This window comes from Trypanosoma grayi, assembly GCF_000691245.1.
Source record: "Trypanosoma grayi strain ANR4 Tgr_721_V1, whole genome shotgun sequence".
Taxonomy (NCBI): Eukaryota; Euglenozoa; class Kinetoplastea; order Trypanosomatida; family Trypanosomatidae; genus Trypanosoma; species Trypanosoma grayi.
This window is the reverse complement of record NW_008826340.1, coordinates 1-8,872: the sequence shown is the minus strand read 5'-3', so window position 1 is coordinate 8,872 and position 8,872 is coordinate 1. Positions and strand designations below refer to the sequence as shown.

Below are 8,872 nucleotides of genomic sequence, written 5' to 3'. Positions count from 1 at the left end.
AGAGAGAGAGAGAGAGAGAGATACATAAGTTGGAATATTCACACTGAAGGATCTAAGTGATGTGGAAAGAAAGAAAAAGAGGGGAGAAAAAAGTGTAATTGCGATGCTCGCCATTCAAAAGGGGGTAGAGAGAGACAGAAAAAGTCTTTCCTTGGTGTGTATATATATATATATATATACCTAAATGAATTGTATGTTGAGTGGATTACACACAATTATACGTGCATACATCGGTGTGTATGTCTACGGCTATATATTTCAGAGGTTTATATTTGTGTTGAATTAAACGAAAAAAAAGGCTACGCGCGTATACATTATGCATGAGTGTGTGCGAGACAGAGTGAAGGGGGATATTTTTCAAAACCCAAAAAAAAATTTCGTGTGAGGGGACAAGAGCAGCCAAGAAGGTTCATAACGAAGGATGAGAAGAAAACAAAACGGGTTCCAAGGGAAATTTATTTGGTCAAATCTCTCTTTCGTGGTGCTTCTGTTTGTTCAGATCTTTCTGGCTGTGGTCCCTCCAGCATGTGTAATGTTGCAGATACACACAGAGGTACCGGGAGAGAGAGAGAGAGAGGACGTGTAAGTATGTGAGTACTTGCTTACGAACAAAGGGGGCACCTCTTTCTCTCTCTCTCTCTCTTTCTCCCTCCTCGTATATATATATATATATATATATATACGTGTGCGTTCATATATCTCTGTATTTGTGTGTCTTGGTTGTGTATCTTTTTGCTTTTCGAAGTTTGTAAAGGTTAATAAACTTGATATATATATATATATATATATATATATGGTTCAGCACGACTGGAATAAGCGATATAGTAGGTACACTGCAAATAGGACACGGGAGGTGGGGATGTGGGGGGTACTAACTGTTGTTTTGCTTGGCTGTTTCCATTCGTCGTGGCAACACGCGGTGGAAAACAGGTGTACGTAAAACAATCATGATGATGATAATAACAATAATAAGCAAAGGTTGAGAAAAAGAAAACGAAGAGAAGGGCAGCATTCTCTTGGCCGCTGTTTGTGTTTTTTGTCACGCTAAATGCACATTATTTTTGTGTGCACGTACGCTAGTACTTGTGCGTTCTTTTTTTTTGTTTGTTTCCCGTTTTATTTGTGTTCCTTAGTTGACAAATAAGACGTGTTCAGGACTTCGCATTTATCGATCACCAACACACAGGAAGAGGTAGGTATGGTTGTATCTGTTTGTGGTGACACCGCCGTTACTGCTACGGCTACGGCTGCGGATGACGTGCGCGGTGGTGTGGATGACGTTGTGCGCATCGACGGGGTGTACTACGATACGGCGCGGCTAGCCGCCACGCACCCCGGCGGCGCCATGATGGTCAACATGGCGAACGGCACCGACGGCACCCGCATCTTCCTCAGCTACCACCGTCGCCGGTTCCCGCATGAGAAGTACAAGCATCTGCAGGTGGCTGCGGCGGACGTGCGGCCCGGTGCCGTGCCGGAGAGCGAGCCGCCGAAATTTGACAGGTACCTGGAGTTGTGCGAGTTGGTGCGACCGGTCCTGGCGCCCACCGGTGGCTTTGCGCCGTTGTACTACTATATCAAGGCTCTGCTGTGGTGCGTGATCGTGATTGGGCTCGACCTGTACGCTCTCTTCGCATGGCGCCCGCACTACTTGACGATCATTCAGTCTATGGCAATGGCTATGATGGGTTTAAATGTCCAGCACGATGCCAACCATGGTGCACTGAGTCGGAATCCAATGGTGAATGGCCTTTTTGGTTTGACGCAGGACCTTATTGGGGGAAGTCGTATTAGCTGGATCATCCACCACAATTTTATACATCACATTTATACCAATGAACCAAAGCGTGATCTGGATCTAGACATACCTTTGCTGCGGCTACACCGGTTTGTACCTAAGCGTTCGTATTATGCCCTTCAGCAGATGTACTTCATTGTTTTGGAAGCTGTCTTTGGCCCTGTTCACGTTATCTCCAATGCATTGTTTTTATGGCATGGACCGAACGAGCGGCAAAAATTTCTGCGTGGGGTGTGGAACATTAGTCGTGTTATGACACTAATTCCGCCTCTGCGGTTGGCGTTCAATTTCCTACACGCTCCATCTCTTTTTGACGCGGTGCTGGGTTCTTTTTTGCAGTACGCGCTTGGAGGTATGTATCTCGCTTTCTTTTTTGTGATATCTCACAACTTTTGTGGGGCGAAGAAAGAGGGGACAAGCGACGGTAAGTGTTTTCTTGCGGCGCAAGTTGAAACGAGTAGCAATGTAGGTGGTTGGTTGTTGGCTCAGTTAAATGGCGGATTGAATTACCAGATTGAGCATCACCTTTTCCCTCGCGTTCATCATGGCTATTATTGCTATCTTGCGCCCATCGTACAGGTGTATTGTGCCAAACACGGCATTCCGTACACCCACTTCGAGACCGTACAGGACAACGTGATCAGCACCTTTGACCACTTGGCTATTTACGGGCAGGGGCTGGAGGAGACCAAAAAAGCTTAGATGTGAGAGTAGTAGCAGTAAAAAGGGGGCATATGGGCGCATTTCTTTCCTTAAAATCACTCTCAAAAGCGTGCTGGTGTTTCGCGGCTTCTCCCATGCCGGTGGTACGTTGTGGGCGTGTGTGTGTGTGTGTGTCTCCCGTTGTGTTTCTGTTTTCATTTTTGTTTGATTCTATCACACATTTTGTGATGTGGATGTATGTCTGTCTGTCTGTGTGGGGCTCTACCGTGAAGGAAGAAACATAGTATATATTAGATATATAATAACCTCGTATACAAATAACAGGACAGTAATGCCGAATGTTCGTGTAAAAAGCGACCAGAACGTGCAGTATACGGATGAGGCTATTGAGGTCAAGTACGCGTACCGCACAACACACGTGACAAAGGGAGATGGCGGGGAGGTGACGGTGGAGCCCGTAGATGTTGCGCTGCGCTTCCGCACACTGCGCAAGCCTGCTAGGTGTGGCGTAATGCTGGTGGGCTGGGGCGGCAACAATGGGTCAACCGTGACGGCGAGCATTGTGGCCCACCAGCACGGCGTGACGTGGCGCACCAAGACGGGGATGAAAGAGCCGAACTACTTTGGTTCCATCACACAGTCCAGTACAATGAACATGGGGCTCACTTCTGACATGGAAGAGGTGTTCGTACCGCTCAAAGATGTGGTTCCGATGCTGAATCCGACTAATCTTGTCATTGGCGGATGGGACTGCAGTAGCATGAGCATTGGTGACGCCATGCGCCGCGCGCAGGTACTGGAAATCACCCTGCAGGATGCGGTGTATGAACACATGAAGGATATGAAACCACTACCCGCGGCGTTTGATCTTAGCTTTGTTGCAGAGAATCAAAAGGAGCGCGCAGACAATGTGATGCTAGTGCCAAACAAATGGGAGGCGCTGCAGCAGCTGCGGCACGACATACGCGCCTTCAAGGAGGGGCATGGTCTCGAGAAGGTCATTGTGCTCTGGACAGCCAACACGGAGCGCTTTTCAGAATATGTTGAGGGAGTACACGACACTGCCGAGAACCTTCTCGCCGCGGTTAAGCGGAATGAGTCGGAGATTGCACCATCGGCACTCTATGCAATGGCCGCCATATTGGAGAACTGCAGCTACATCAATGGCGCGCCGCAGAACACGCTTTGCGCTGGCCTTATTGATCTGGCACATCGTCATGGCGTTTTTGTTGGTGGGGATGACTTCAAAAGTGGGCAGACAAAAATGAAGAGTGCGTTGGTGGAGTTTTTCGTTGCTGCCGGCATCAAGCCAGAGTGCATTGCGAGCTATAATCACCTCGGTAACAACGACGGGCACAATTTGGCGGCGCCAAAACAGTTCCGCTCCAAAGAGATCACGAAGAGCAATGTGGTGGATGACATGGTGGCGTCCAACAACATCTTGTATCCGCCCGGCACTAAAGGGCCAGATCACTGCATCGTCATCAAGCACCTTCCATACGTAGGCGATAGCAAACGCGCCATGGACGAGTACAGTTTCTCCATCTTCATGGGGGGTGAGCAGACGGTGGTGCTGCACAACACATGTCAGGACTCCTTGCTGGCGGCACCTCTTATCATTGACCTCGTCGTGCTGACGGAGCTTTTGGAGCGTGTGTGTGTGACAATCGACAGCGAAGGTGGCGAGCCCAATGAAAAAGCAGCCAGATCATCTTATACACAGATGGAGACTGTGCTGTCGTTGTTGTCATATCTCCTTAAGGCGCCGTGTGTTCCAGCAGGTACACCTGTGGTGAACGCGCTCAACCGCCAGAAACAGGCTATTGACAATGTGTTGCGTGCCCTCGTTGGACTCCCGCCGGATCATAACATGTTGCTGGAGTGCCGTGTACCGTTTTTACGCGGTAAGATGTCTCAATCAGTGAGAGAATGAGAAGAATGTTGAGGTGTGGAGAAGAAGTACGGTGAGGTTAAAAGAGTAGGTGGTATGTGACGTCCCAGTCAGTGTTTTTCGGTATTCAAAACGCGAGCGTAAACCAATGGATGGTGCATAATTCTGGTCATTTAAAATGGGAAAAATCGTGGAATATTTTTCTTGTCAAAGGTCCCATTGCCATAGAGTATTGAAATCGATGTTTTGCCAGATTGATTGATATTTTTTTTTGCTATTGTGCCAAAGGGAGCATCACTTCCCTGTTGGGCCACTCCATGTATGCGCGTCCGCCTGGTTGGTGCCTGTTGGCATGAAGCATGTTTACGGGCGTATACAACTTCAACCCTCTATGCTTCTTCAGTTATTGGGTATTATTACTCTTTTGTTTTGTTTGTTTGTGTCATTCTCTGAAAGGTCTTCACGTAGAATAGAGAAAAGAGGGAGTGTCACCCCCGTCCCCATCTCCGGCTCCATTATTCTCTGCAGCGGCCACCACAGTCATGACGATGCGCACCGATTACCCCCGCTACCCGCGTGACGTGCGGGAGAAACAAATCGTCTCGCGTCCCGCGCGGGAGCGGCGACTGGCAGAGCTGCACCTTACCGCCTATCCCAGCGTGGTCAACGAGAGTGAAATGCCAACCTACGCCGACATGGACGATGGACAGCTGCAGCAAAAGAAGAAAACAATGCCTATGCCAACGGTCAGGATGGGGGAACGGGGCGTTGCACTCATGTCAACGAACCAACTCGTCGCGCGCATGGCGGAAATGGCGCGGGAGGAGGCACGCCAAAAGGCAGAGTCGACGACAAAGCAACCGCTGCTGGCCCCTCACGGCCGCGGCGCGGCGCACGGTGTCCCGTTTGATCGCAGCTCAACGTACCGCCTGGACTACTGCAGCAAGGAAGCGCCGGGCTTCCACCAGCGGGTGCGCGTTATACCGGACCACAGAAAGGATTGGAATGAAACGGACAAGGCAAACATTGACGCAGCCAAGATGTTTCCATACTTAACAATGCCGGAGAGTATGCTAAAGAATCGGCCAACCGTATACCGCCATGACTACATCCCTGAAGCGGATCGCGAGGATTACCGGACGCTCTCACACAAGACGAACCTGCAGGACGTCGGCACCTCCTTCGCGTATTCTGCGTATTCCATCGACGACCCAGCCCGTGTGGTGAAATACGACAAGTGTGTCGCCTCGTGCCGACATCCCCGCTGCATATTGTGGAAGACGTACAGTCCACGGGACTCCTTCATGGAGAAGAAGCGGACGCCTGAGTCTACATCCGAGGAGTTGAACCGGCTGCGCGAACTGCGACGCAATCAACTCTCGCGTTCAACTCAGAGCAGCTCGTCCTCCGGGAAGGCTGCAGCGGAAGCTGGGGATGGGAGGGGTAAGAAGATTGTGTTGCCGGGTATGCGGGGGATGGGATCACGTCAGGCACCGAGGCACGGTGAGGAGTACATTTACCTCCCGCGGGATCACTTCGTCCATCAGACAGTGTACGATTACTAGCAGGGGTGCCACACACTCACACATCATGCACGAACACACAAATTACTGTACAGCACATACCGAAAGGCCCGAGCAAAGCGACAGAAGCAGATGCCAGCGCATCACCTCCAGGTGTTGTGAAGTGGGAAGAGTTGAATGTTGTGTACCCGCATATGTGTGCAGGTATGGGGAAAAAAATGAGGCCCGCTATCAAAGGTACACCACAAAAAAAAAACCAAGAGAAATGAGGAAGGAAGAGATGAAGAAGAAGGAAGACCCCAAAAAAAGAAGAGAGAGGGGGTGGAACACATATAGGAGACGTGAGATGTACATTGTTGAAGATATGCAATCTATTTGGATTCTCTGATTGTAGACTTGGGGGCTTTTTTTTTTCGTGTAAAATTTTATTTGTTGAGGAGTCCATCTGTTACTTGTGGTGTGTTTTTTGCGGATTTTTTTTTTTCGTTCCTTCTTTCCTGTAGGGAGGGTGGTCTCTCTGTAAATCATAATGGCAGTGGGGTTGCAAAGTGCACGGGAAATAGGTGCATGTTGGCGGCAAATCTCAACGGCAAGCTTCAAGGATACCCCAGACGAACGACTCAAGGTGTACAATGCGCTCGCCAACCTTTCGGGCCATGGTAGTGAAGCAACTTCTTCCTTGGATATGTGGACAGCGGCGATGTTAAAGGCGGTTCAAGATCCGTGGTCCCGCATACGCAAACTCGGACGTGAGCGACTCCTTCAGGATGTCGTCGCTAATGCAGCAAAGATGAATAGAGACTATGCCCAGCTTCTGCCGAGTCTTCTCGTTTACAAGTGGCCCCGGCTACATTTTTGGTATGAAAGGGAAGGACTCCTACTACTACTACTAGGTTTGGTATCCTGCACGCCAAGTGTGGTATCGGATAGGTGTGTGTTGGCTCATGTCTTAATACAAGTGGTGTTACCGTCTCTTTCAGACCCTCAGTTACCAGTGCGCGAGGTTGCAATTAAGATAACGGTACAGATAGCGCGACTAAGTATCGAACTTGCCTCTTTCACTTTGGACTACGTGTTTGCACTACTCAAGGAGTGCGTTGAAGGTGCGGCCGAGCCTGAGGCTTTTCGGGTGGAAAGTTTTCTTAGTTGTTTTGAGAATATTTTGAGCGTACATGCAGGCTTGTTTCTAACACGATGGTGGGATAAGTTGCAGATTCTTCTTCAGCAATTAGCTATCCATTGCGCTGCTAGTGTTCGTCAAGGAGTAGCGGGGGTGTGGGCCTTGCATTCTCCCGAAGCCTTCGCTATGCTTCGGATTGCGACGATACAGAAGGCACAAACACCATCGGAAAGTGACGATTGGTGGCGAATGGTTGAAGCGCTTCTTATGGCGTTGCAAGAACAGCTGACACATTACTTATGCTTCCCAGACCAGGTGGCAGCGTTGGGTCTGGAGGCGCGAGGGTCCATTGCCGACTCCCTTTATGCAATTCTTCTGTTTGCTGAGGCGAAGCAATTCGAGGTGTCACGAATGGGAAAACAGCTCGTACCGTTAATCACGCAATTTTGGGTTCGGTTCGCGCATTCACTTGATTTCTTGGAGGACTGCTGTGGCAAAACGGCAGTGCGATTCCGAGAGCGCAGACACTTCTCAACACTTTTCTTACCTGGTCTTCTTTGGTTTCTCGCGCTGCGACGCTATGTCCTACCCTTGGCGGAAGTGGAAACTTTGAGAAGCGCTGTCGCACAACATGTGGTGCCTCTCCTCGGAGGGAAGTTGGAGGACTTCTTAGATCCAACAGCAAAGGGGAGTAAGATCAAGGAGGAATCATTATCAGAGGCAGTAAGATGTTCCTCGCGATCTGACTTTTCCTTGCCAATTATACTTCTTTGTACCTACCTCCCTGAATGTTGTAATGACTTTGGTGATACGGAAATGATAGAGTTTGCCTTGAGCGAAGAGGCGTGGGAGAGAGCACTCTCCGAGGATGCAAACAATGCAAAGTATGCAGTTGATTTCGCCCTTGCTGTGCGAAATGGTGGTGGAACGGTTACGCATCTTGTTCCTTTCTGGCTTCAACGATTCTCTGGAGCTTATACGCATCAGCAATGCCTAACCCTGGAAGCGGTGAAGATTGCAATTGGGACACCAAAGCTTTGGGAGGCACGGAAGCCCTTTGCTTTTGCGTACCATTCGGCGTTTGAAGCTCCTACGATACAAGATGGTGGGGATGACGTTCCTCTCGGAATCAGATGGCTGAAACAGCACTACCCGACACACACTTCACTACCGGGAATAACATCGGTGGGGTTGAAGGAAGACAACCAGGTGGTTAAAATCCCCGCAATTCTTCACGATGTTGTTTACAAAAACATGTATGCTTTAAAGGGGGCGGAGCCTTCCGCACTACATGCAGTGCGGTCTTTGATGTTGGTGGAGTGTGAGGCGGATCCGACGCGGGAAACAATTGCAGCTGTGGTGGCGGCTGTTGTCGCCCGTCTGAATAACGTGGCTCCAAGTTGGCGCGATGCGCCGGCACATTCGAGTGGTAAAAACAGTGATGCCCCCGATATGATTCAGCGCCACGGCAGCGAAAATGGTGATGGTGGGGCTTGTGGTGATTGGGACGACTCCGGCAGTGAAGCCGACGTTGCGGGCATCGCTCCGGGCGAGGAGATCAGGGAAGCCAGGGGCCTCCTCGTGACAATTCTGAGGACCCACTTCGCAGGTGATGGGGATGCGTTTCTGAATGAAGTCTGGCCTACTGAGCGTGAAGGAGTGCGCTTCTTGTTGGGTGTATGCTGCAGATCTTTTGAATAGATATTAATACAAGGATGAAATAGGCGTGGAATGAACTGAAAATGGCTAACTTGTAAGTCGTGCGCCCTCTGGTGTGGCGAGCGTCGCAATGCACATGGCTGCATTCAGGTACTTTTTTTTTTCTTTTTTATGCCTCTTTGTCGTTGTGGAGAAGGCACGCATTTTTTTTTTTTTTT

At 49.7% G+C, this 8,872-nt stretch overlaps 4 protein-coding genes across 4 annotated transcripts; all 4 read left to right on the top strand.

Moving 5' to 3' along the window:
• Window positions 1-1,198: 1,198 nt before the first annotated feature.
• Window positions 1,199-2,500, top strand: DQ04_07211030 (delta-6 fatty acid desaturase; the record flags this gene model as incomplete). Its single annotated transcript, XM_009315069.1, has 1 exon — window positions 1,199-2,500. The coding sequence occupies one exon, from the start codon at window positions 1,199-1,201 to the stop codon at window positions 2,498-2,500; it is 1,302 nt and encodes a 433-aa protein (XP_009313344.1).
• Window positions 2,501-2,792: 292 nt separating this feature from the next.
• Window positions 2,793-4,394, top strand: DQ04_07211020 (myo-inositol-1-phosphate synthase; the record flags this gene model as incomplete). Its single annotated transcript, XM_009315068.1, has 1 exon — window positions 2,793-4,394. One exon carries the CDS (start codon window positions 2,793-2,795, stop codon window positions 4,392-4,394), a length of 1,602 nt encoding a protein of 533 aa, XP_009313343.1.
• A 500-nt stretch (window positions 4,395-4,894) lies between these two features.
• DQ04_07211010 (hypothetical protein) lies at window positions 4,895-5,917 on the top strand (the record flags this gene model as incomplete). The annotated part of the gene is made up of 1 exon (XM_009315067.1): window positions 4,895-5,917. One exon carries the CDS (start codon window positions 4,895-4,897, stop codon window positions 5,915-5,917), a length of 1,023 nt encoding a protein of 340 aa, XP_009313342.1.
• A 487-nt stretch (window positions 5,918-6,404) lies between these two features.
• On the top strand, window positions 6,405-8,696 carry DQ04_07211000 (hypothetical protein; the record flags this gene model as incomplete). Its single annotated transcript, XM_009315066.1, has 1 exon — window positions 6,405-8,696. The coding sequence occupies one exon, from the start codon at window positions 6,405-6,407 to the stop codon at window positions 8,694-8,696; it is 2,292 nt and encodes a 763-aa protein (XP_009313341.1).
• Window positions 8,697-8,872: the final 176 nt, after the last annotated feature.